Source organism: Eulemur rufifrons, chromosome 7, assembly GCF_041146395.1.
Source record: "Eulemur rufifrons isolate Redbay chromosome 7, OSU_ERuf_1, whole genome shotgun sequence".
NCBI lineage: Eukaryota > Metazoa > Chordata > Mammalia > Primates > Lemuridae > Eulemur > Eulemur rufifrons.
In genome coordinates this window covers 171,065,589-171,093,338 of record NC_090989.1, presented here as the reverse complement: position 1 = coordinate 171,093,338, position 27,750 = coordinate 171,065,589, and the positions used below count along the sequence as shown (strand labels likewise).

Below are 27,750 nucleotides of genomic sequence, written 5' to 3'. Positions count from 1 at the left end.
GTCTGTCACCACTATTCAACTATGCTGGGTTTTTTTTGTTTTTTTTTTTAACTTGTACCTTAAGGGCAGCAATTTTTTTTTATTTTTTTTTTTTGAGAAGGGGTCTCACTCTGTTGCCCACCTTGGAGTACAGTGGTGTCATCATAGTTCACTGCAACCTCCAACTCCTGGGCTCAAGCGATCCTTCTGCCTCGGCCTCCTGAGTAGCTGGGACTACAGGCATGTATCACCACACCCAGCTAATTTCATTTTTTACAAAGCAGGGTCTTGCTATTGCCCTGGCTGGTCTTGGAACTCCTGGCTTCAAGCAACTCTCCCTCCTCCACCTCCCAAAGTACTAGGATTACAGACATGAGCCACCTCACCTGGCCACCTATGCTGTTTTAGCACAAAAGCAGCCATAGATTTAATATGTAAATAAATGGTTTGGCTGTCTTCCAATTTAAAAACTTTATTTATAAAAACAGGCAACAGCTTGCCAACCCCTGCTCTAGGTATAAACACTGGCAACTTCTTCTCTGGTATTAGCCTTGACAAGAGCAAATTAGGCACAAAATAGATGTAAGCCTCAGCACCCCAAGAGACAGGGATAAAGATGACATGTGATGTGATCTTAGATGTCATGAAGTCAGGTGACATGGACATATCACCTCTTTAAAAGCTAAGAAGTTACAAGGCTTTATGTTGATGCACTACAACAGACATGGTTATGATAACAAAGGATTCATTACCTGCAGTCATTTTTCTACCAAAGCTGACAAGATTTACAAAACAGTAATCTGATTTCCATTTCTTCATTCACCAAATAGCTGAATGTTTATTATTCATAAAGATGTCTGCAATTTGGGCCAACATACTCTTCCAACCAGTCTCCTTTCAAACTTACCTAATTCAAGAAAAATATATCGAGCCAGATACTACACAAGACACTCCACGTCAAAGAGTAGGGCCCTGGCCTCAAAGAACCCACAGACACATACAGATAATTTCAATAATATATGGCTTTAAAAATAAAAGGGGCATACACAAAGATCATGGGAAATGGGAAAGAGGGGCATTTGGTCCAACCTTCAGACTCTAGAAAAACCGCCAAGGACTGTGCCTTCACAGAACTTTCCAAATAAGCCAAAATGAGCTGGCAAGGAAGGTGGAAAGGGCACCCCGGGGAGAGGAAAGAAGAAAAGGAAAGTGCATAAACACAAAGGCAGAGTGTTCAGGGGAAACGGTGCCAGCTGTGTGGAGGGTACCACATCCCAGAGCCTGCAGCCACCCAGGCCACTCCGTACCACCAAAGCCCGCGTGCAAGGTGGGGAGCGACGGGAAGACGGACCGGACAGGCAGACAAGGGCCTGTGCTCCATGCCAAGGAGCTGGAACTTTACTCCACAGACATCAGAACAAGTGAGAGAGCTTAAGCACAGGAACGCTAACCCGTGCTTGGGGCCACCACTCCGGCTGCGGCGCACAGAATACCTGGGAGACAGGGAGAAGAGAAAGGTAAGAAGCAAAGGAGGAAAGATAGGCCAGCAGGCAGAAGGCGAGTTATGAGACCCTACAACAGGTCTATGAAAGATCCGAGGAAACAAAACATGGCTCAGAAAAAAAGGGTCAAATCTGAGGGAAAAGTGAAGAACAAAAGGCACCGGACCTGGCTACTGACAGGAGGTTAGGAGTGAGGAAGTGGGGAGAGTAAGATGCTCCTAAGCTTCTGGTTTGGATGATGGGATTTTGGTGGTCCCATCACATGAGATTACGGGCCAGGGTGGGAGGAGCAGGTTAGGAGGGAAGAGGAGAAGTTCAGACTGGGGAATGCTGAGTAGAAGTCTGTGGAAGAGGCAAGGGGCTATGTCCAGCCAAGAAATGCACACACAGCATATGGCTGTAAAACTAGAAAATGACAGGCTGGAAATGCAGCTATGGAAGCATACAGGTGACGGCTAAAACCAAAAGGACAGACTAGAGCATCCAAAGAGGGAGCCAAAAGGGAAGATCAAAAGGCCAAGAATGAAATCTTGAGGACATCAATTTTTGAGGGGCAGGAAACAGAGAACTGGCTGGAGACCCACGAGAAGGCGGGGGGGGAGGGGAGAAGGGGGGGTTGTGTTGCTATAGTGAACACCTGCCTTCTTGCACTGCCAGGTTTCCAACTCTCCTGAGTGAGAGGCGTCCCACTCAGGGACAACAAAGGGAGTCAGTCTCTCCCTGCCCTGCCCCGGCATGAGAACCACGACCCTGTGACTGAGGTTTGGCTACTCAAACACTCCTGCCCAGGGGTCCGATTCTAGAGCTAATGTGGCCAACACAGGCTATTAGCCATCTGAGGCTACGGAGCACCTGAAAAGTGGCCAGTACAACTGGGATGTGTTGTAAATGTAAAAAACACAGCAGATTTTGAAAACTCGTATGACAAAATAATGTAAAATAGCCTGCTACTAATTTTTAAGAGACAGGGTCTCTATGTTGCCCAGGCTGGCCTCAAACTCCTGAGCAAGGAATCCCCCACCTCAGCCTCCTGAGTAGCTGCACCCCGCTAATAATTCTTTTATACTGATTACACATTGAAATGTTAATATTATGGATAAGTTTGGCTTAATAAAATGTTATTAAAATTCATCCTAGCAGTTGTTTTCACCTTTTTTAATGTGGCTAATAGGAAATGTAAAGTGATACCCGTGTCATGCACTATGTTTCCACCGGACATTGCTGTTCTGGAGCTACTGGGAGAGTTTAACATTCCTTTACGGCAGCAGTAGCCAGCAGTGGATGTGTCCAGGCCCCAGTACCCAGGAGCCGTCCAGCGGGTGGTGCCCGGGGCAGCATCCTAACCACACTGTTCCGAGGCTGCGGGCCTGGCTGTGGCGCCTGCTGTGGCTCCTCTTCCCACTCACTTCCCCAGCCTCGTTCCCCACACTTCCATGCATTCCAAGAGCCACCACATCGTGTTCTGAGTCACGTACAGAAGTAACAGCTCTTTTGGTTCCACGTACCAGAACACTGACTATAAGTGGCATTTAATTCTGTAACTTAACGAGTTGTTTGGCGATAGCCAGGTCAACATTTACTGCAGAACCTCAGCAAAGTGAACCAGAACCCACGCTCTTCCTATCTTTCTGTCCTGCCTCCCAGCTTACTGGCTTTCAGCCTTAGGTTTGCTGCCCCGTGGATAAAAGACGGCTCTGACGTCCTCCAGCATCATCTCAACACACAGCCGGGTTCAAGGCAAGAACAGGCCTCCTCTTTTCTCTGAGATCCCCCCCCTACACACACACACAGATGTCCCTACATGTGCTGGCCAGAATTGTGTGACACGGCCAGGCAACCCCTCATTAGAGAGGCTGAGAATATGTAGATCTAGCAAAGGATTCGCGCAAGAGTAGTCGCCCTCCTCCCATAGATACGGAAGAGTAAAATTGACAGTGGAGATGCGTAACAGAGGAATGGTCTGAAAGAGTGGATAAAAATATTTTTTGTTCCTGTAAAACTTTTTCACCCTTTTTGAGGACTAAAACCTGTACTCCTGCTTTAGGCCAGTGGTTGGGAGGGACAGGGGAATGTCCTTTGTTCTCTGTGTTTTGTCCAGGCAGGGTGGAGGTTTGGGTGGAGGTCAGGGGACTGTGACAGATCAAAAATATCAACTGTACTTAAACAACAAGTGCCTGAAGCTGAATGGCCACCCTTTAAAAGCTCTGCATTTCCGCTTATGATTAGAAAAATTGGTATTTTAAGACAAGAGTCTGCCAGTTTCCTCATTTGTGGACAAATTAATAAACAACTCTTTCCTTCTCCTCAAACCACTTGTCCTCATTCTTCTGATGCAGACTCAGGGACAAGTGTCAAACTTTCAGTAACATTAAGAACACTGCCACGCAAACCAAATCAGTATTCTGTCAGCAGGGGAGAAGTGGACGGCAACAGTGTCCACCAATCTTCCGAAAAAGAATCTTTTCCATGGGTTAGGATCAATTTCAACTGCAAAAAATCAAGGGGGCCAGAAGCCTCAAACGGAGACCTGCAGAGCAATGCATCAGGAGTCTCGAACAGCCTCGTATGAGGGTTCACAGTGTTCACCAGAACTGTTTCCATGGGTGGCTGAGGCAGGAGATCCATTCCAGTGAATTCATAAGGCACACAAGATGGAGAGGGGCCGGTGTCACTACCATCAGAGGAAGGCGGCTAAGGAGTTAGAGGAGATGGGTTCATAGTTAAAGAGGGCCACAGGGTCAAGCAATAGTCCAGTTTTATTTAGGACCATAAATATGTGCACATTGGATGGGGGAAAGTGTAAGAGCAAGGCAGAGGCTGACAATCTAGGAAAGAAATGAGATAATGTATGAAGACCCCAGAGGCAAAGAAGAAAGGCCAAGTCAGGAGCCCTAGCCCATGCCCACCCATCTGTGACTACTCCCCTGCCCGGCCACCCCTCAGCCTCAAGGGTCACTCCCGCCTCTGAATTGCACCTTCATTCAGGGCTCGACCCCAGGAAGGAATGAGCAGTGGTCTGGCCGAGGGTCTTCAGACCCCAACTGTGGCCCCAGCTCTGGGAGTGAACTCACGATCGTTCTCCTTGTCTTCTAGAACTGTTTTAATTTTTGAAATTTTAGTTACTTTTAATTAACAAATCAAAATGTATATATTTATACAATTATATATATGTACAATTTTTCTTGACTTAGACCAGAAAACTTTATGGTATTTTTTTAGGTCCTTATTCCTATAATCCTTAATTTTCTAAAATCATACCTTGTCTTCTCGACCTTAAAAGATTCCCTCCTTATTCTTAGTTCCCAAATAAGCTATTTTACCTGACATTTTTTACTTATTAACTTATATCACATAGGTTTTTAAATATATTATTTTCTCTTCTACTAAACCATAAGCACCTGGAGAACAAGAAGACAGTACGCCCCAACCTTACTCATCAACTGATGTGTTATTTTATACAGAAAGCAAAAGAAACTACCCAGAGGCGGAAAAACACCAAATACAAACAAAAACCAATCATTTCCACAGAAATGACTTTACCAGTACTTTAGCGCTTTTTAAATATATTTTGTCTTTATACTAAATAGATTGCCTACACATATATTTATGTCAAAGACCAGCAAAAAAGAGCATAAGATTATAGGTGATGTTTCTTCTTTTCTGCCTACCTGTACTTTCTAAATTCTCTACAATTGACATTTATTATTACTTCATACATTTTTTTAAATATAATTTCAAAGGATAAAAATATTTGTTATGGACCAAAGATTTTAAATGAGGGAGAAAATAAAAATGAAAGGGCTAATTTAAGATATGCTTTAGATGCAAACCTACCTATTAGTCTTGACAAAAACATTTGTTTTCAATTTAGTAACAATAAACTCAAAAACAGATTAATGAGCTTACGAGTGAGGCCTAAAATTGGGTATAAATTATGTTTCTTCTGATAACAGTATAAACTTTTAGAAACATCAACTAGGATAGAAAATAAAGTTCAGTGAAACCTCCATGAACCCAAGAGGACAGCTCTGAGCATCTAAAACTCATTAAAGAAATGAAAATAAATAAATAAGAAAAGAGAAAAGAAAAGGATATACTAACTCCGTGTATTTTTCAATTCAAGAGGTCAAGAGTGAAATATGACCCCAATATGTCAAGAAAATAGGAATTGTCTACTTCTGTGGTTCCATAAATATTTATGGAACTTCATACTTCATAACCCTCCATGTTCTTACATTATATTTTTATTTCTTAAAAATACAGAAGCAGAAGAAAAACTTTGAAAAGGTTCCAAGATAAAAAACAATCTAACTAACCGAAGGAGTACAAAGTCCTCAGCACGGCTTCCTGACTTCTGTGGCGTGGCAATTTTGGCATGAGAGAGAAGCTACAAAGTAATGCTTCTATTTCCTCCTGTGCCTTCCATTTGGTTTCCTATTAACTCTGATCTTTCTTAGATTTGAATTTGAGCCACAACAGAGTATTTCACTGCACAAGAACAAAAACGTGTTACAGTATTGTGGTTCTACGAAAAGAAATAAAAGTAATGTCATCTAGGGATCTCTTGGTAAATCCATTCTGTAGAGCATTCTTTGCTCGTGAATCTGAGGTTCAGAACGAATCCATGACACAGGAATGGTGGCATTTTCATTAAACCCAAGAATGTTTTATATGTTAAAGTTCTATCAAAAAATAAGACAGCTAAGGTTTTCCAAAAAGACAGGACACCCTCCCCCGTCTTTTATCAACATTAAAATGCAATGCTGGTCTCACTAGAATTAAACATACCAAATACATGATAAAACTTTGGATTAAAAAGATTAAATAATGATGCTGCTATAAAGATTTTTTTCTTTCTTTGACATAAATAAAAACTTTTCTGATATGTTTTTGATTGACTGCTGCAGTGGAAAGCTGAACGTTTTCTTTTAGTATAATTAAATAAAACACAGGAGCTGGGCACACATGCCTGCAGTTCCAGCTACTCAGGAGGCTGAGGCGAGGAGATCACTTCAGCGCCATGAGCTCGAGGCCAGCCTGGGCAACATAGCTAAATGCCCATGATAAAAAAAAAAAAAAAAAAGAAAGAAAGAAAGAAAGAGAAAGAAAACACCAAGATGTAAAACTACAAATCATTAAGACTATGATTTGAATGTGAAAAAATTATAGCACACTTTAGCCTCACATTAGTAAAATGAGTGCAGGGAAAGAGAGACGGATGCTGCTACAATGTCTGGTTCTGACATTGCCCCAGCCAAATTTCACACCTCCAACATACCATCTGCCAGGTTTCACAATCCCACTTTTGTTTTCTCGCTCTGGAAATGTCCTTCAAAAATCAGTGAGTATCACCAATAGTACCTCATATTGACAGTATGTCTTTTTTGCAACTATTTCGACAAAGTTCACAAAAACTTACCTGAATTCAAGATTTTTCTCTAAGAAACTCAATCAACAACATATAAACATTCCTCTGATATTAGAAGCTAATCATGCATTTTATATGTAAATAGAAGTTAGCGAAGGTCAGAGAGCTACTTTGGCTCAGGAAGCGAGTGAAACCCAAATCTTTTGATTATCATCTCCACAATTATTCTTCACTAAAGGTATATCATATGTACACACGTTTAATGAACTTATTAAAGGTTCAAGGTTTAACTTCAGCTAATTCTTCATGCTTCAACAGGCAACTCTATAATAAATTCAATAGAAACTTAATATGCTGAATAAGCCAATCAAAGCTTAACTATATTCAAAGCAAAAGCTACTTTGGACTTTGCAGAGCAAACTCAATGTGGCCAATTATTAAGAGCAGGGGCAGGGAGACACCTCTTGACTTTCTGAAGATTTTTGAAATGCAGTTTAATTACTTGTATTTTATCCTACATTCTCTTTGTAATTCCCAAAATTCTCTTTAGAAAGCAGATTTCCAAATATTAATAAGAATACATAACATATCTCTCTATACCACCACTTAAAAATCAAAAACCTCTACAATAGTTCATTTGTGTGTCAAGTCTGCCATCTTCTGGTTACAAATGGAAGTACAGCTGTTGACAAACCAAACAGCAATTTATAAATCCTAATTTACACTTCTTAGAGTTTAAATTTTACCCACTTATAGTGAAACATAAGCTCATCAAACCTTTACTCCTTACAAGACTCTTTCCAATTACACAAATAGCCAAGAGGCATTATAAGAAAAATATTAAATCTTTGTATTAGTCTTCTCTTGCCTGACAAGACTATTGTCTCTGATAATAGAGACACTACAAAGTCTTCTCAACAAAAATAATTGTATCAACTTCTAGGCCCTGTGTCTAAAAATTGTTCACAGAATTTTATACAACCCAAGAGATAAGCTTCAAATGGCGTTTTCACTTTTGTATTTTTCAGTAACAGAAATGAGCCAAGATTTCACAGAAGGTGACAAAAGCCCCATGGATAGATTTTACAGATTTTCACCAATATAAAAATCTGAAAATGGAGGAGGCTGCAATGGTAACCGTATTAATTTCCTATTGCTGCTGTAACAACTACCATATACTTAATGGCTTAAAACACCTCAAATTATTCTAATTCTGGAGGTATGAATTCCAAAATGAGTCTTACTGAGCTAAAATCAAGGTGTCAGTCAGGCAGCCTGTGAGAGGCTCAAAGGGAGCCTCAATTTCTTTTTCTCTGGAAGCTACCTGCATTCTTTGGTGTGTGGTCCTTTTTCCATCTTCAGGCCAGCAGCACAGCATCTTCAAATCTCTCTGACCCTCCTATTTCCCTCTTATAAGGGCCCTGTGATTAGATTGGGCCCACCTTGATGATCCAGAAAACTGCCCCCACCTCAAGATCCTTAACTTAATCATATCCTTAATCCCTTTTACCTTACGTGAGCACAATAGCATTAACCCTGTTTTTCAAGATGAGAAAAAAAGGAGCCCAGTGAGGTCACATCAACGGCCTACAGACATACAACAAATACGTGACAAGTCACAATTCAGACCCTAATCTGTGTCACTTGACAGTCCATGATCCATACCACGCTGCCTCCTTACAGAGGTCCTCAAAATAGTCCCTAGTTATTTAATAAACATATTCAATTTATTTATACACTCCTCAAGAGCTGGGATCAAAATGTCTTATTCTGGGTCTCTTAATATCTATCATATAGAGTTAGATATACAATGAACACTCAAATTTTGAAAAGCACACAATCAAAACAAATTTCTAACAGTGGCATTTAATTCATTATAGGACTCTTATGGCAATATTTTTAAAAATAAAGGTTTGTCACTGACATAGTTCAGGCTCACACGGAGGTGGCTAATCCTAACTTCCTTCAGTACATTGGTCCTTGGAGAGACCCATTTGGTTTTCCCATTTATAATGTAGAGGCAATAACTGAGCAAATTATACTCTTGCGATTTAAGACAGTTCTTTCGACTTCATCATCCTATATGAAAATCGTATTGTTTCTATAAAGCTGAACTTAATTTAATTGTATTCTATAAAATGATACTGCTCTTAAATAAAAGCCAACACAGAGCTTCCCTTCCCTTTTGTCCACTAACTAAATAATAAAATCAATAAAATACACTCTCCTGGATCATGAATCAATACCATCTGAACCAACACAGCATACTATATTAGGAAAAGAAAAGAAAGTCCAAAAAACAGAGAGCAATCTGAAAAGTGTCATAAAGGGAAGTCATCCAGAAACTGGGGGTGGGTGGGGTAAGCTGTCCCTCTATAAAGGCTTCCCTGACAAATCTCTCCAGCACACTCACATGTGTGCTATAAATGCACACAGACCAACAAGGTCATCACCACACACAGACAATGCCGAGCCTGTCCTGTCCTGTCCCTGTCCCTGTCCCACCTTCCTCTTCTTGCCTTCTCTGCATGTGAGCTCAGCCTCAGATGGCGGGGACTGCTGGAAAGACGGGTGTGCTTACTGAACTTAGCTCAGGAGACTCCGCTGGAGAATTCAAGCAGGTGTACAACACACATAGACCCGAAAAACATCCATGACAAAAAATGCACTGTAGGAATGTTGCTGGAAGGGCTTCCAAAAGAACTACCATCTTTCTGCTGGCTCTACCTCTTTAACATCTCATGAACTCATTATCTCCCTTTGCATCCCTCTGTCCCGGCCTGAGGATCTCTCCTGGGGATTACTGCATAGTCTCCTCACCTCCACACGGCTGCCAGACGACCTTCTTAAAATTACACATCTGATCAAAGTTGTTCCTCTGCTCAGCCCTTCAAAGGACAAAGGACAAACTCTTTACCATAGCAGGCAAGACCCTGGAGCTCCCTGCCCCTACTTCACCCCACGATGACTGTGTCACACCATGCTCTAACCATTTGGAACCTGAAAGTGTGTAACAAGGGCTTTTCAGAACACTAATATCCCTCCCTAGCACCCAGCCACCTGGTCATCATATTCCAAAATGCAATATAATAAAACTGTACTGTAACTGAGATTACTGCTAAACAAATAGATTTTAGCTGCTCTTATCACAAAAATAAAAAAATGAGTATATGAAATGATGGCTATGCTAACTTGCTTCACTACAGTAACCATTATACTAACGATAAGTATCCCATAACATCATGTTGTACACCTTAAATACATACAATTTTTTTAAAACAAATTAATTAAATGTGGCTCAAAGATTGCCTATCTGATGAAGCCTTTCCTGAATCAACACCCATCCACCCATCCCAATCCAGAGAAAATCTACCATTCCTTCCCTTCAGGCTCTCACTCTACCTTATACAGATGCTCCTCTACTCACGATGGGGTTACATCCCAATAAACCCCCCGTAGGTTGAAAATATCATAAGTTGAAAATGCATTTAATACATCTAACCTACTGAACATTACAGCTTAACCCAGCCTGCCCTAAATGCGCTCAGAACGCTTACACAGTGCGGCTGACTGGGCGCTGCACCGCCCGGCACCATGAGAGAGTATCCTACCTCGTATCACTAGCCTGGGAAAAGATCAAAATTCAAGGTACAGTTGCCACTGAATGCATCTCGCTCTCACACCACCGTAAAGTTTTAAGTCAAACCATCATTAAGTCATGGACCACCCATGGTTCCTTTTCTTAAAATGCCTGTAAAACTTTAGTGTACCTACGTGTCCATCTCCATTTCTTTTCTTTTTTTTTTTTATTTCATCTTATTGTTATGGGGGATACAGAATTGCAGGTTACATACGTTGCCCATATACCGCCTTTCCCCCCAAGTCAGAGCTCCAGGCATGTCTGTTCCCCAGATGGTGCGCGTTGCACCCATCATGTAGGTACATCTCCATTTCTAAACAGCAAGCCTCTAAAAGGCAGTGTCTGATCTTGTCATTTTATCCTCAATGCCTAGAACACATTAAGAACTTCAGATCTAAATCCACACTGCCAGGTGAGGACAACAAAAGTAGCAGAAGAAACTAGGATGAGCTGAACAAAAGCAGCCTATAAAAAAGGAATCAAAAAGGTCCAAGTGAGAAGAACATAAAAGGAAAAGCAATGGATAACAGGTTATTTTTCATACAGCTGAGAGTATTTTCTGTATAATTCTCATAGTTTAGGGTTCCTAAGAAGGAATTTTTTAGTCTGCCTGCTCTAAGTATTTAATGCCCTAAAGTGAAAAAAGGTCCCCGGGCACACAGAAAGCAAACAGACAAGAAAACAGGGGTAAAAGGTCCTCTTATCACATGCGTGGGCTCAGATGCAGGAAAAGAGAAGTGCTTGTTTGAGTATGGTCAGGTGTCTGACAGCGTTGTTACAGCTTCTAACCGTAGGACAAATCTCCTGGTAATTTGTAAATATCCATACACTGGTGCCTCCGTCCATCATAAGCAATTTCCATCTGCAGCGTTCCTGGGTGCTCCTTCTGATCTAGTACCTACAATTCACCGTTGCCCTGGGGCAGTCATCTTATTTTCTATTCAACCTAGCCCCCACGACTCAATTGCACAATTGTGCATGTGTTTAGCAAGATACTGCAATTGCAAATGAGTTAATCTTTATTAATTTATGAATATTTCAAACTCTGTCATGATTAATTTAAAAGGTAAAACGCAATCCAAAAGTTGTCAACCTTTTTTCTACTATCTTGCTCAGTGGTTCTTCTTGGAAAAGACCAATGAAGAACACCACATATTCGTTTTGAAACATGACATTAAAAGTATAAACAAAATAGCTTAACCGCTCACTAGGAAAAACACAATGATAAGTAACGTGCACCTCGCTCTGCAGCCGACAAACACCTTCCAGGATCAATGTGTCTAATCCCAACGAGACCCTCCCCCCATGGACTGCAGTGCAGTGACTGACTGCAGCAACGGAGAGCCCACGGACCTTGTCAGCTACTAGACAAGTTGAACCTTAACACAAGCTGATTTCACCTGCAAGGCACTACAGCAGCATTGGCCTGGGAGAAAACTCCAGGGAGGTTGTAACACTCTAACTTCAATAAAATCTACATGTCTGAGTCTACTGTCACCCTCTAAAATAACAAGTTTATCAAACCAGGCTTTTTAGTAGGTCTGAAATACTTCATTCCGAGAACAAAAGGAATGACATGTTTGATCTGCATGTGGTACTCCCAGTGTTTTGCACCTACTAAAATATTCTTATGTAGGAGACTGCAAGCCAATTCAGCAAACGTATTAATATTTACTACTAGGGTGTAAATTAAGATTTTTTTATAAGCCAGATTAGCAGTACCTAAATATCAGTGAGTTGCAGAATCATCTAGAAATCGTCTTTAAAATACAGGGCCCCTGGTGCCATTTCCAAAAATCTTCATTTGTAACCAGCTGCCTAAGCAATTGATTCTAAAGTAGGTGGGTGCTCCTTGGGCCACACTTGGAGAAGTACTGTTTAGAAGCCATCAGAAAAGCCTTTTTTACAAAACATGATATAATTTATTTCCTAGCTTTCTCAGTCTCAAGTGAGAATGAGATTCAAAAGGACACTTTAAAAGGACAATCTACCAGTGCCTATGTGTGTGAGGACATCTACATGTCACCCTAACACACACACATTAAATTCACAGTGGCTGCTTTTAGCTGCAATGAAATTTCAATATTCTTTCATTTCTGACAACATGAACTAGGCCAAAAGTAAGACACAACAAAAGTCAAATCTTAAAACCGTAAAAAAAATCACTACCACTGTGTTATAGCATCTGCAGTATCAAAGTAAACCTGCCCCAACCTTTGATCTAATTACAGATTCTACGTCTCACAGAGCTTTTTCTGTGTGTGATGAAAACTGAGCTATAAAATAATTGAGGTAGGGATTTAGAGATTTGGCACAGCAAACTTCCTAATAAAAATGGCACAAATGGGAATCTTCTTGCTGTTGCTACATATTAAATCTTATTTGATCGATTTTACTGTATTCCAAATTGCAAACATAAGGTAGAAGGTTGTAATTATAGTTTTATTGATTCATCATTAAGTTTTAATCAAGTTGCTGCTACAGGGAATGGTTATTATTTTGGTAGTATTCTTTTGTTTCTAAGTTTCTTTCATAGTCACTAGAACAAAGCAAGCGTGAATATATTCAATACCAACAAATATGTTATTGTTTCTAAGGAATCAGTCTGCAACATAACAATCTTATATCAGAGCAAATATGTTACAGAATAATGACTGCACTAAACTATTTCTAATTATCTCTAGGTACCTTTCTGAACACTGACAGCTATAAATGTTTTTGTTTTCTATTCCTTTTTATAAACATTTTTGTCTCCTATTCCTTTCTATTTTATATACAAAAAACTTATTTCCCCGAAATTCACCTATTTCTTTCTCTTATTTTTAGCAACTGTACTTGCAGGAATCCCAAACCAAAAGTTTATGCTCTAAGAAACTGAAACAAGTTACTGTAACACAAAGGACAGAATATGTATATTTCTCAAGCATTTACTGAGGAAATTGACACTGAATGGTTTCAGGAAGTTTTTTAAGAAAGTTCAAAGATTATTAGAGCATCAGAACCAATATTTCCAGAAACTTCATAAATTTGGCAAACTTTTCAGCATACTAAACCATAACTGAATTTAAAATCAATTAAAAGTCAACATCAAGAAATATTTCATGTGTGAAGTCCTCAATCTATGTACCCGCTGCTGATCAAATCTCCTCTTAAGGTTCTCCAGGAATCACAGAAACCACAAACAGGTGTTTGACATTAGGCCTTACCACCTCAGGGACCACAGAACATTCTTATTCCTAAGAGACAGAATAGAGATAAGACTGTCCTAGAACTGTGTATCTCCAGTCTTACAGATACTTGTTTCCCAATTCTAAAGTAGACCTACCCACCTCCCATGCCCAGGAGTCCACACACACAATATTATGATATTAAAAAGGCTCCCATTTTTTAAAAATATCAGTTATAGATATTAGAAGCATTAGAACACAGAGTATTTTCTACAAATGAAAAGATGTATCTTGAACATGAAGAACCTAACAAGTACTACTTTCCCCTATTATATCACTTTATATTTTCTTGGTAAGTCTAAGAGGCAGAAAGTTTATAAATTGAAGAAAGCATGCTCTTCAACATGGCAAACTAGCTTTCAAGCCAGGTGGCCTCATGTGAAATAAGTGGCCAAGTTCTTTACTTGCTGCTTGCTCTCAGCAACATATTAAAAAATGTAAATGTGTTTAGCCAATCAATGGGTGTAAAAAGAGAAAGAAATGTAAACCAAATACTGAATTTATAAAAATATATTCAAATCTAATCAATGCAACATGCAATCATAAAAAGAGGCAACAGCAATCTGTCACAAGGACAGAATTTTCACAACCCAAGACAGGGAAACCTTCACAAACAATGTTATTCTTCGGAGTGTGCATACTCAAAAATAATTGCATGTCATGAGGCTCTAATGTCAGAACCTAATCATCAAAAATAATTTAAACCTAGGATAAGACATTAAAGTATCTTTTTGTAATTAAGCATAAGTTGCTTTTAAAGTACAGGTTAGCCAGTCTTGGTGGCTCATGACTACAATCCCAGCGCTTTGGGAGGCCAAGGCAGGAGATCAGCCTGGGCAATACAATGAGATCCCATCTCTACAAAAAATAATTAGCATGCCTGTAGTCCTAGCTACTCAGCAGGCTGAGGCAGGAGGATTGCTTGAGCCCAGGAGTTCACAGTTACAGTGAGCTATGATTGTGCCACTGCACTCCAGCCTGGGTGACAGAATAAGACTCTGTCTCTAATAATTAATTAATTAATGCATAAATAAATGCAAAAAATTAAATAAAACCTCCAGTAAATAAATAAGTAGTAAGGTAAAGTTTAAGCAAATTTTCAGGTAGAACTCTAGCAATGGAGAAACTATATGCAAAATGTTCATATGTTCACTTTACTGGAGAGAGAGCCATAGTTTCACTAGATTCCTAAAGGGGTCTAAAGCTCATAAAAGGAATTTTCTACTCAAAAATTACTATATTGCTAATCCCATCACTTTTATAACTTCAGTAAATTGTAAAAGCAATTTTTTTTAGAATCCAGAGTGAACCTGTGCTCTGCAAAACTATTTTTAAACCAATATCAAAAGAAAGTTTTATTAAAAAAAGAACCCTCAGTGTATAATATTGCTCAAGCTAATTTCTTTGGACATGCTCCTTCAAGGAACCACACAACTGATTTCTTAGATCAAGAAATTCATTTTACAGTAATGGGAAAGTATAAAGATATACATAGCCCGGATACATAGAAATGAATAAACGACAAATGAAATGAAAAAAATACCAAAAACGACCGCAAGTCATTTTTTTCATGTCAAACATCATAACCTCAATCATTCAAATTATCACATGAATAGGAAGAGACTTGTTTTTCTTTAGAACTAATACTATTGCCTCCATAATTCCCCATCTCCTGGATTTTCCAGATGTAACGTGATAGGTTTTCATCAACCAAAATGATTGACCATATGTCTTTAAAATAACTTAATAGCTTATTTATTTATATTTTTAGAAACAAGGTCTCATCTGTCATCCAGGCTGGAGTGCAGTGGCTCAATCACGGCTAACTGCAGCCTCAAACTCCTGGGCTCAAGTGATCCTCCTGCCTCAGCCTCATGACTAGCTGGGACTACAGCATGCGCCATCTAATTTTTTTCTTTTCTTTTGGGTTTTGAGACAGAGTCTCACTCTGATGCCTGGACCAGAGTACAGTGGCGTCATCATAGCTCACTGCAACCTCAAACTCCCGGGCTCAAGCAATCCTCCTGCCTTAGCCTCCTAAGTAACTGGGACTACAGGTGCACACCACCACGTCCAGCTGATTTTTCTATTTTTTGTAGAGGTGGGGTCTAGCTCTTGTCCAGGCTGGTTATGAACTCCTGTCCTCAAGCAATCCTCCCACCTCACCCTCCCAAGTAGCTGGGATTACAGGCACAAGCCACTGCACCTGGCAAAATTAGCTTGACACTTCCCAACTCTTTCTACGAGGCCAGTATTATCTTGATACCAAAACCAGCAAAAGACATCACAAGAAAACTACAAACCATTGTCTGTTATGCATACAGATGCAAAAGTCCTCAACAAAATATCAGCAAACCAAATCTAGCAATATATAAAAATTATTGTATACCATGACCAAATGGGATTTATCCCCAAAATGCAAAGATGGCTTAACATGTGAAAATCAGTAGAATACACCAAAATAAAAGACAAAAACTACACGATAATCTCAGAAATACAGAAAAAGCATCTGACAAAATTCAACATCCTTTTATGATTTAAAAAAAAAAAAATCACTCAACAAACTAGTATATATAGAGAACTCCCATATAAAAATTCAGTAACAAAAAATTAATGCAATTTAAAAAGAAGCAAAGGATCTGAATATTTCTCCAAAGAAGATATGCAAATGGCCAATAAGCGCAGGAAAAGATGCTCAAATCAGCTATCAGGCAAACGCAATCAAATCCACAATAAGATACCAATGAACAGTTACTAGACAGTTATAATTAAAAAGATAATAACAAATGGTGACGAGGATATGGAGAAATTGGAACCCTTATATCTTGCGGGTGGGAATGTAAAATAGTGGAGCCACTTTATAAAACAGTCTGACTTTTTCCCACCAGGGTGGTTTCATGGAAGACAATTTTTCCATGGCCGGGGTGAGGTGGGCAGGGGTTAGGGATGATTCAAGCGCATTACATTTATCATACACTTTATTTCTATCATTACAGTGTAATATATAATGAAATAATTATACAACTCACCATAATGCAGAATCAGCGGGAGCTCTGAGCTTGTTTTCCTGCCAACTAATGCCGCCGCTGATCTGACAAGAGGCAGACCAGGAGGTGATGCAAGCGATGGGGAGCAGCTGTAAATACAGATGAAGCTTCGCTTGCTCACCCACGACTCACCTCCTGCTGTGTGGCACAGTTCCTAGCAGGCCACAGACAGGTACTGATCCACAGCCCAGGGGTTGGGGACCGCAGCAACAGACCAATCTTGCTACTGTGTCAGTCAAACCTTCTATGGCCTTAGTAGGTTTATGCCTGCCTGGTCTTAATGCTTTGAGAGAGAGATGTGAACATCTCCAACTAAGACTATAGTTTTGCTCATTTCTCCTTATAATTCTATCAGTTTTTGCTTTATCTGTTTTGAGACTATGTTATTCAGTACAGGTTCAGGCTTGTTACATCTCCCGAAGAAACTATTCCTTTATCATTACGCACTGATCTCTGTTTTTTGCCTTAAGTCTTTTTCACCCAATATTAACATTATTCCACCAGCTCTATTTCAGTTAGTATTTCTCTCTCAGTTAGGGTTTCATCAGAGAAGCAAAACTACTATGAGTGATAAGAATAAGGATTATAGAGATACGACCAGCAATTATGGGAGCTGACTAAGCAGTTTATGTAGAACTGTTGCTTCTGCTTCTGTCTTTGGGACAGAAATCAAAGGGCAGGCAATAGGGAAAGAGAGATGGATGTGAAGTGGAGAAGAGCAAAGACAAACTGGAACTCACATTTATTTCTCATTAAGCTGTGAAGGAGAAACTGTTGTATAAGCTGGCACCCATCACCACAGAGCTTATACACCTGATATAGAATCTGAAGAGGCTGAAGGAGAAGACCCAGTGGGAGCTGGAGAGGTGTAAACCGGAGGCCAATACAGTGAGCCAGCACAGATCAGTGACAGGATGTGCGAGCTACAGCAGTGCTTGACCCTACACCAACCTTCTGAGCATAAACACAACTGCTGCTTCACTTGTACCTTTCAAATTGTGTGCAAATTTCTCTTGTGGCTGATGGAACCTGAAACTATCCTGGAAAGGGAATTCTGGGAAAAGTGCTTTCAGCTCAGTTATGCTGACACAATATACAAAGCCATCACAATTTGCACAGATATTCTCTTCCATCTCTTTAATTGCATTCTTTCTGTGGAATTATGTTTTATATCTGTCTCTTGTAAATAGCATTTGGCTAGATTTTTTTTCCATCCTATCTAGGACTCTTTTAACCGTCATGTTTAATCCATTTACATTTATTGGGATTTATGACTTTCATAATTTTAAAAATTGTTTTTTAAAAAGGAAATGAAGTAATATCTCAACTGAAAATATATGCATGATTTGCATATCTGAAGTATTTTATACATATAACTTGTTACTTACCAGTTCTCCAGCAGAGGCAGCCAACATATGCTTCATAGGCATCAAATATGAAGAGGAATCCGTATGTAAAAACCATTTCACATATTCGTAGGTGATAAAAAATGCAGCAGCTGAAATTTAAAACAAGCCAATCTTTCACAAAGTTTAAATATACATTGAAACTGTTAAGAAATACATTTCTCATAAAAGTATGACAATAATTATTAGACTATGACATAACAGATAAAGATGACAGTTCAACATATACCTTTTCTTCCACCCTCACTCTTTCAGAATTTACTAAGGCCATATTATTATATGTCTGATCCTGGACTTACAAAGACGCAGAAAATATAATGCCTACCCTGAAGGAGCCTAACAGCTAACCTAGCATTTACCACGTTGTACTGACAAATTAACATTTTTTAAGTCAACTTCAGAAAAGGATATGGGTTTCTATGATTCAAAATATCATCACATATGGTCATAAAACAATCAGTTACATTGATTTATAGACAGGTTAAAGTTGCAAACACATACCTTAACTTAAATAAAATGATTCTATGATGTTTTATTGCTGGTTACTCAAAATAAGCATGGCTACTATTTACTACATCAATTCACCTTTATATCAAGGAAACAATCAACCATTTAATTAAAACTGGAAATCAAAATCTCTAAAAAGCTACCCCTGTCACCATGAACTAATCACAATTGCACAGGAGGGCTTTAAAACTTGCTATGTACTGTTAATCAAAAGATGTTTATCAGTTCCATAAAAGGTAAGGCACAAAAGATAAAGGAGTGACCAATTCATCTCTTGAAGGACATTTGAACATGTCACAGTAAAGCCTGAAACACTCAGGAAAACAGCTTGATAGTGAAAATCAGTTCTCCAAAGTCAACAAGCTTGCAAAGGATCCTCAGGCTGCTAACAAATCTACACCAGGTCAAACGAGTAGGCACGTTGTCCACAGATGAGTAATGACCAGTTCCAGTGGTTTTATACAGTTAACCCAGGTCTATTCCCACTTGTGGTTCTTCATATCACTTTTCCCACTTTGACCTACTTGCTACATGTGCAGCCCTATCTCTATACAGGATTCAGCTGTAAGTTCTGCCACTCCACATCCCACCTCCTCCACTCCCACACCACCCCCTCCGGGATAAACAGAGAAAGTGCTCAACTTCTTTCCTTTCATGGTTAACACACTCACCCTTGTCTGACTTTGTGGCTACTTTTGTGATGTACAAAGTCCTTTAAAAATATAAGTTTCAAACCTCTCCCTGATCCCTAGGTGGCATCCAAGGTCTCTACAGAATTGCAAATGTTGGCACAATAAGGTTCCAAGGGAGCATCTGAACCAGTTAAAGCGAAGAAGAGGTTCTGGGCTACCTGATACCTACAGTCTCTTCTAGCACTTAAAAAACAAAAAAAAAAAAAAAAAAAAAAAAAAACCCCTATATTTTCTTGACATTCCCTTCTAAACAGGAAGTAAGGCTCCTAAATGCAGGTCTTCTCTTTTACTCTTCAATCCCATCTAGCCCAATCCCTCACCCCTACAGAACACATTCACAAAAAATTCTATACCCTACACACTACGATTAATATTACACCTACCCACAATAATCCTTGTGCACAATATGTAAGAGAAAAAGATCTTAGAGCAATGAGTCTAAATGAAGGAGACACCATAAAAACTGGTGACCAAAAGATAGAAACTTAGTGACATACTCCTTCGCAATTCCCTAGTTCAAACTTGTCTGCATATTAGAATCACCTTGAGATTTTTTTTTGTTTTTTAAACCTCCAACACCCAGGCTACATCTCAGACCAATTAAATCACAATCTCCAGTGGGTGGGCCACGGACATCAGTACGGTTGACCCTTAAACAATATGGGCTTGAATTGTGCAGACCCACTTGTACTTAGGTTTTTTCCCAATAAATACATTGAAATTTTTTTTTGAGATCTGCAACAATTTGAAAAAGCTCAAAGATGAAACATGTAGCCTAGAAATGTTGTAAAAATTAACTTAAAAGTATGCCATGAAAGCAAAAAATACACAGATACTAGTCTATTTTATTATGTACTATCATAAAATATACGGAAATTATAAAGTTAAAATTTATCAAAACTTACACACACACACATAACACACACACACACACACACACACACGGCACCATTAACAGTCCAGAGAAATATAAACAAATGTAAAAATGCAGTATTACATAACTGCATAAAATTAACTGTAGTACACATTATACTAACATAATTTTGCAGCCATCTCCTGTTGCTACCGCAGTAACAACTGTTACAAGTGTTGCAAGTATCCACTTAGTACACTGTGTGCCTAATCATCTCCAGGTGAACAGTTTGTCTTTGCAGTAAATAGAGTATCACAGTACAAAGCAATCTCTCAGTTCTCACATACTTTTCATAGGGTTATGGAAAATTAGTGCACTACCATAAACTTTGAATAACACCATGGAGACCCCCACGAAATGCCACTAGTGATGCTGGAAGTGTTCCCCACAAGCAGAGAAAAGATGACATTACAAAAAAAGTTGTATTGTTTGATATGGACCATAGACTGAGGTCTGCAGCTGCGATTGCTCACCATTCCAAGATAAAAGAATCCAAGCTAAGGACCATTGTTAAAAAAAGAAAAGAAAATTCATGAAGCCATCGCTACAGCTATACCAGCAGGTATAGAAAACCTTGCGCTTTTTGCAAAACACCTTTTTATCTCATATTGAAGATGCAGCTTTTTAGGTGGGTGCAGGACTGCTACAGGAAAAGCGTACCTATCAACTCTAATATAATTTGAAAACAATTGGTCATTATATGACAACTCAAAGCAAAAGGAAGGTGAAGGATCTAAAGTTGGGGAATTTCATGCCACCAAAGGATGGTTTGGTAATTTTAAAAAGACATTTCGCTTTTTAAAAACTCAAGGTAATAGGAGAAGCAGCTTCTGCCAACCAAGAGGCAGCAGACATGTTCCCAGACGCCTTTAAGAAAATCATTGAGGATAACGGATTATCTGCCTGAACAGGTTTTTAATGCAGGCAAAAGTGCCCTATTCTGGAAAAACAAATGCCACAAAGGGTATTTATTAATAAGGAAGAGAGAAGCAAGCACCAGGATTTAAGGCAGGAAAGGACAGGTAAATTTTGTGCAAATGCAGCCGGGTTTATGATCAGGACTGCCCTTATCTATAAAGCTGCTAACTCTCAAGCCTTAAAAGGAAAAGATATAAACCCAGGCTTTTTGGTTGCACAACAAGGAAGCCTAGAGAAAAAGAACCCTTTTTCTAGACTGGTTTCATCAGTGCTTTTTTCCTGAAGTCAGTAAGTACCTTGCCAGTAAGGGGCTGTCTTTTAAAGATCTTCTGATATTAGACAATGCCCCTGGCCATCCAAAACTCCATCAGTTTAATACCAAAGATGTCAAAGTCCTCTATTTGCCCCCAAACACAAGGTCTCTTATTCAGCCTCTAGATCAGCGGGTCATAAGGATGTTTAAGGGTCATTACACACAGTACTCTATGGAAAGGATTGTCAATGCTACGGAAGAAAACCTCAAGTAAGAGAATATCATGAAAGTTTGGAAGGATTACACCACTGAAAATGCCATTGTTGTTGAAAAAGCAGTAAAACCCATCAAGCCCAAAACAGTAACTTCCTGCTGGAGAAAACTGTGTCCAGGTGCTGTACCTGACATCACAGGATTTACGACAGAGCCAATCAAGGAAATCCTGAAAGAGACTGTAGATGTGGCAAAAATGGGGAAGGGGGGTCCACGGGTTTCAAGATATGGGTTTTAGAGAAATTCAAGAACTAATAGACACCACACTAGAGGAATTAACAGAGATGACTTGATGGAGACAAGTGCTTCCAAACCAGGGCCAGATGATGAGGAAGAAGATGTAGAAAGAGCAGTGCCAGAAAACAAACTGACATTAGGCAACCTGGCAGAAAGGCTCCGATTACTCAAGACTGCTTTTGACTTCTCTTACGACAAGGACCCTTCTATGATACGGGCACTGAACCTAAAGCAAATGGTGGAAGGACTGGTACCATACAGAAAAATTTTCAGAAAAATGAAAAAGCAAAAAAGTAAAACAGAAATGACCATGTACATCCATAAAGCTGCACCCAGTATGCCTGCCTCTCCTTCCACTTCCTCCACCTCTGCCACCCGAGACAGCAAGACCAACCCCTCCTCTTCCTCCTCAGTCTACTCAACAAGAGGACAACAGGGATGAAGACCTTTATGATGATCCACTTCCACTTAATGAATAGTAAATACGTTTCCTCTTCCTTATGATTTTCCTCATAACACTGTTCTCTAGCTTATTTGATTTTAAAAATACAATATATAATACATATAACATACAAAATATGTGTTAATCAACTATGCTATTTGTAAAGCTTCTGGTCTGCAGTAGGCTGTTAGTTAAGTTTTGGGGGAGTCAAAAATTATACATGGATTTTCAACTGCACAGGGGGTCGGTCCTTAGAGTGATTCCAAAGTGGACAAATGTGGGAACCCATGCCTCTCTCCCACACTTATGACTACGCTGGGCATGGCAACTTGTTGCAGTCAATTACTCAAAATATTAAGACATACGAAACTTCAAGGATAACCCCAAAACAGTTTGCTGTTCCCATGATTGCTGGGGGAAGAAAAAGAAGGAAAGAAAAAAAAAGGATGGAAACACTATTTTTCTCTTTGCACTACAAATCTTTATGTGAAAGCTGTGTTCAGAGATTGGACATTTAAATGACATAAGAGAAAGAATTCCCCACCCCCATCTCTACTAAAAATAGAAAGAAATTATTTGGACAGCTAAAAATATATAGAGAAAAAAATTAGCCGGGCATGGTGGCGCATGCCTGTAGTCCCAGCTACTCGGGAGGATGAGGCAGAAAGATTGCTTAAGCCCAGGAGTTTGAGGTTGCTGTGAGCTAGGCTGACGCCACGGCACTCTAGCCTGGGCAACAGAGCAAGACTCAGTCTCAAAGAAAAAAAAAACTGCTGATACCCAGTCAAAGCCTAGACCAATTAAGTTTCTGGGGGTGACACACAGGTTATCAGTATTTTTTAAAGCTTCCCAAGAGATTCCAATGTGCAGGCAAGGTTGAGAACCACTGCCCCAAGAAATCACAATCAATGCTAAAATAACATTTTAAGGATTCTAACTAGGAATTTTTAAAACAACAAAAACCACTTCTAAAAGATTGCTCTCTTTTTTTCTATTACAAATATACTGGAATGGAATCTATAGCACCAGCTGATTCAAAAATAATGGGTCAAAAAATAGAAAAATTCAGAAGGTAAGTTGTAACACACAAGAAATTTGATGTGGGGTAAGACCATACACCATTCTGAAAATAAATCCCATTATCTTGGCTTTATAGCAGTGAGAAAATCAATATAATTTTTACCATTAGGAAAGGATCCAATAGCAGCAGAAGGAACACCGGCATATATTCCATGAAAACCGCCAGCCTTATTAAATCCTTGGGGACTCTGCAGCCGGGTCTTAATGGTATCCAGAGGAAATAATATCAAGTCAACAGAGACACCTGCTATCCCACCGGCCTTTAAAAAACAAAAGAGAGAAAAAAAAAAAGAGGTTACAATAAAATAAGCTCTCTGCCATTTGGAGGCGGGTAGCCTTTAAAGCATCTCTCTCATGACTTTCAGTCCACAGACTTCTTCATCATAGTCAAAGGAACTTCAACCTACATCTAACGATTTTCTGGGAAAAATAACCATTATTGGGTCACATTTTCAAATTGCAAATTTTATATTAAATTTTCTTTTTAAATGAATTTATTTTTAAAACAAACTTGAAATTCATTTTTAGTATAGTACTCATATGGTTCAAAAGAGTTTTCTAAAAAGCCAACAACAAAAAAACACTTCAGAAAGATAAATAGTTCAGTCTCCTTCCCATCCCTGTTCCTAGTAACTCAGGTAACCACTTTTATTGGTTTCTTGTTGTATTGGTTTCAAGTTACTTTGACATATGCAAGCAAATATGAACATATATATATTATTTTCCTTTTCTTTAAAAATAAAATAGTGTATAACATGCACTATTCTGTGTTTTTTCATTTGACCATTCATCTTGGTGATCTTTTCATATCAGACCAAATGTTATATTTTTGTCTTTTTAACCAATAAGTAGTGAATCTTCATTGACTTTTTGAGACTTGCATTTTGAAACATCTAATGATTCTTATGAATCTACATCTGTGTTTTAAGAATCACACCTCTAAGGATTCATATAGTATTCTCTCTACTTTGTATATATTTGAAGATTCCTTGATAATTTTTAAACTGAGTAAATAGATGGAGTTTTTTTTAAAGATATAAATTCCTAGAGGAAATTAAAACCTGGCTCAAACTAGTCACCTCTCAAGAGACATCATGTTGCTTTGGAGAACCTACACTGTAAAAACTGATTAAGAACTATTAATACTTTAAACCTCATGATTATAATGACGATTATATACAATATTTTAAAACTGGGTACACCTTAGTTAAGAAAAAAAATTCAGAAAAATATGAACACAAAGACAGCATCAAAGGTTAACACACAAGATCTAAAGGATCATTTAAAAATATGAATCAAAACCAGTTCACAATAAGCAGATGGACATATCTCTATAAAGAGGAAACTCAGTATGTTTCCTACATAGTAATTTTTTAATTGCTAATTTTTCCTCTATTTTGAATTCTGAAACGTGAGTATATTATCTATTCAAAAAGTAAACATATACTTTTAAAACCTATACATTTCATGGCACAGAAAAAGAAGAATCAGTATTATTCAAACATATAGGCAAAGTTCAAATGGATCGATTGTTTCTATCCTTTGCGTTTACAAAACATTCAGGTGCTACAAAACTTGGTACTTAGCAAATACTATCTGCTTGCAATTCACCATAAAACCACTGCAAGAGTTAACTGGGAAAATGAAATACTATGGTGAGAAATCCAATAATGCCTATTTTAAAATTAACTATAGGTAAATTATTAAAAATTAGTTTATACTAGAAAGGTACATTACTATAAATATGAATATATACTGTATGATTAGCCTGAAAGACATGAAAGAAGCTCAAAGACCATGAAGGTATATTCTGCAGATGACCTAAAAATATGTTACCAAAAGAGCGCAGAGATGTGCCAGTAGAGAACCAAAAGTGGTACTGAAAGAATAAGCTATAATGTGGGATTTCTTTCTGGATATAAATGTGGCCTAAGTCGTGGGAAAAAGTTCACAAGTAATGCAGGAAATTTTGAAAGCCAACCCTTTCAATACTCTTATTTATTGTTTAAGTATTTTTATGAAATGCAGTAAGTAGAGCCAGGTACAGTGGCGCACACCTGTAGTCCCAGCTACTCTGAGGCTGAGGCAGAAAGATCGCTTGAACTCAGGAGTTCAAGGCTGCAGTAAGCTACGATTGCACCTGTGAACAGCAACTGTACTCCAAACTGGGAAACACCGTGACACCCCATCTCTAAAATTCAGTAAGTAAATAAAATATTTTTCCTGACTCTTCATTTTCTCACAACACAGAGAGAATAAAATCCTGCAGAGAATGTCAGATATGACTCGATTCTTTAAAAACATGCTGCACTTCACTCTAATTTTCTCTTTAATCTTAGGAGAAGGTTCAGAGAAGTGCTTGCTATCTACTGCTAAATTTTAATCAATAAGTTAATTACTCTTTTAATCTAGTTGGCTACTTTACATGCATTGATTCTCTAACCCTTCTTTCACCACAATTCTTATCTTCTGAGAATAAAATGACCAGACTCAATCTACTTATCTAGTAAAACAGGAATCAAAAGTTACTAATTGCTTCTGCGGATTTCAAACTTCTATAACTCAAAATGTCATTTAAATTCATGAGACTGAAAAAAAAAATCAGCTAACAGAGAACCTAAAGAATAAGAATACCTATATAGCCACACAACATATTTAAGATTTAAACAAAAACTTTAAGAAATGTCTATAATTTTACATCAGTATTGTTTTGTACATAATTATGTACAAAATATACAAGCCAACACCAACTAAATTATAAAAATCTCTATCAAATTATTTTGTTGTTTAGCCTGAGATTTTTGTTATAACCATTTATCAAAAAAGTTTATAGGCAAATGATTAGTTTCAAGATTGATGGTAGCTTACACTGAAAAATTCTAAAAACTAGACAAAATCCAAAGAAATCGGACCTAACTCAGATACCCAGCAAGCCTTGCTACAGCATCACAATAGGAGACCTCAATATCATATAGATAAAATACATGTCTCTACCTTAAGTTAATAAACGTACAAAATGCTGGCAGGCTGTAGAGAGGAAGTGCCTAATTAGTGCTCTGAAATTACTCTGGGAATTGAAAAGGTCAGAATTACATGCCGTAAAACCTTTTTTTCTCAAAAGGAGGCAGGGACAACAACAGCAGCAGAAAAAAAAAAGCATTGCTACTCAACTCCAGGAACAAAAAAGAAAAAAAAATCACCTGTGTAATGTAACCAAGCAAAATCAACACAGGCCACTGGCCTAAACAACCGCTAAGAAGAACCCGCCAGACATTAACATGGCTTTGGAGGGAAAACATTCCTCCCTGACATTCTCAGTTTCCTCCACAACAAAGTGGCAATCTGTGATTTGAACCGCCATCCTCCTGGCTGCAGAACTGCTGCCCCGGCTTTCTGTCATCCTTGTCTCCTTCCCCATTTGCCATTTATTCTCCCTGCAGCGCTCCCTGTCCCTCTACGCCAATGGCCGAGTCATCTTCCTAAAATGCAAACTTCATCTTGCCACTCTCCAGCCTATAAATCTTCCAGATTTTCAAACAGCCCTGAAGATGAAGTACAAAATCCTAGCACAGCCTTTTAGGCTCTGGAAGTTGTGGAGCCCATCAACTCCTCCAGTTGAAACTCCCACTATTTGCCTTTGGCTCAGCACCTTCCTGCCACCCAGATCTCTCTTTTCCTCCAATTCATCTGCTCTTTCTCATTTCAGGACTCTGTACAGACGCTCCCTAATCCCCAGTTCAGGTTTAGATCCTCATGTTGTTTCCAAGCACTGAACAAAATTTTAATTATACATTGAGCATCTGCCCATTTGTTCAATGTCTGTCCAACTAGACTGTAAGATCTCTATCTCCATCTGTTTTGTTTACCAATATTTTCCCAGCACTAGCACACAGGTGGCACTCAAAGGCTATAATAAAAGGTTTACTATTTATATTTTAGAAAGCACTACAAATCAACCAAAAAAAGGTACATTTAGTAAAAAAAAGAAAAAAAAAATAGCAAAAGACAGGACCAAGCAATTCCCAAAAGAAAAATACAAATGGCCAACAAAAATATGAAAATATGCTTCTCTACCATTAATGATAAAATAAAAACAAATTAAAATATTGTCCCAACTAAATTAGAAAACATTTAAAATATGAAATATAGTTATGGGCACTGTTAATGGAAACATTACTATAATCTACTAGAAGACAATTTAGCAAAAAGAACATTTTAAACTATCAAACCCTTTGATCTAGTTATTTCATTTCTAAACATTTCTCC

At 38.6% G+C, this 27,750-nt stretch overlaps 1 protein-coding gene across 1 annotated transcript in view; it reads right to left on the bottom strand.

Annotated features, from left to right (window-relative positions):
* SLC25A26 (solute carrier family 25 member 26) overlaps positions 1–27,750 on the bottom strand; it is a 138,406-nt gene that overhangs the window by 101,388 nt on the left and 9,268 nt on the right. Inside the window, exons 2-3 of the mRNA XM_069476043.1 lie at positions 23,588–23,744; positions 18,152–18,261 (exon numbers count right to left, since the gene is read on the bottom strand). Of these exons, the coding sequence (XP_069332144.1) occupies positions 18,152–18,261; positions 23,588–23,744 (267 nt within the window). The remainder of the gene's footprint in view (positions 1–18,151; positions 18,262–23,587; positions 23,745–27,750) is intronic.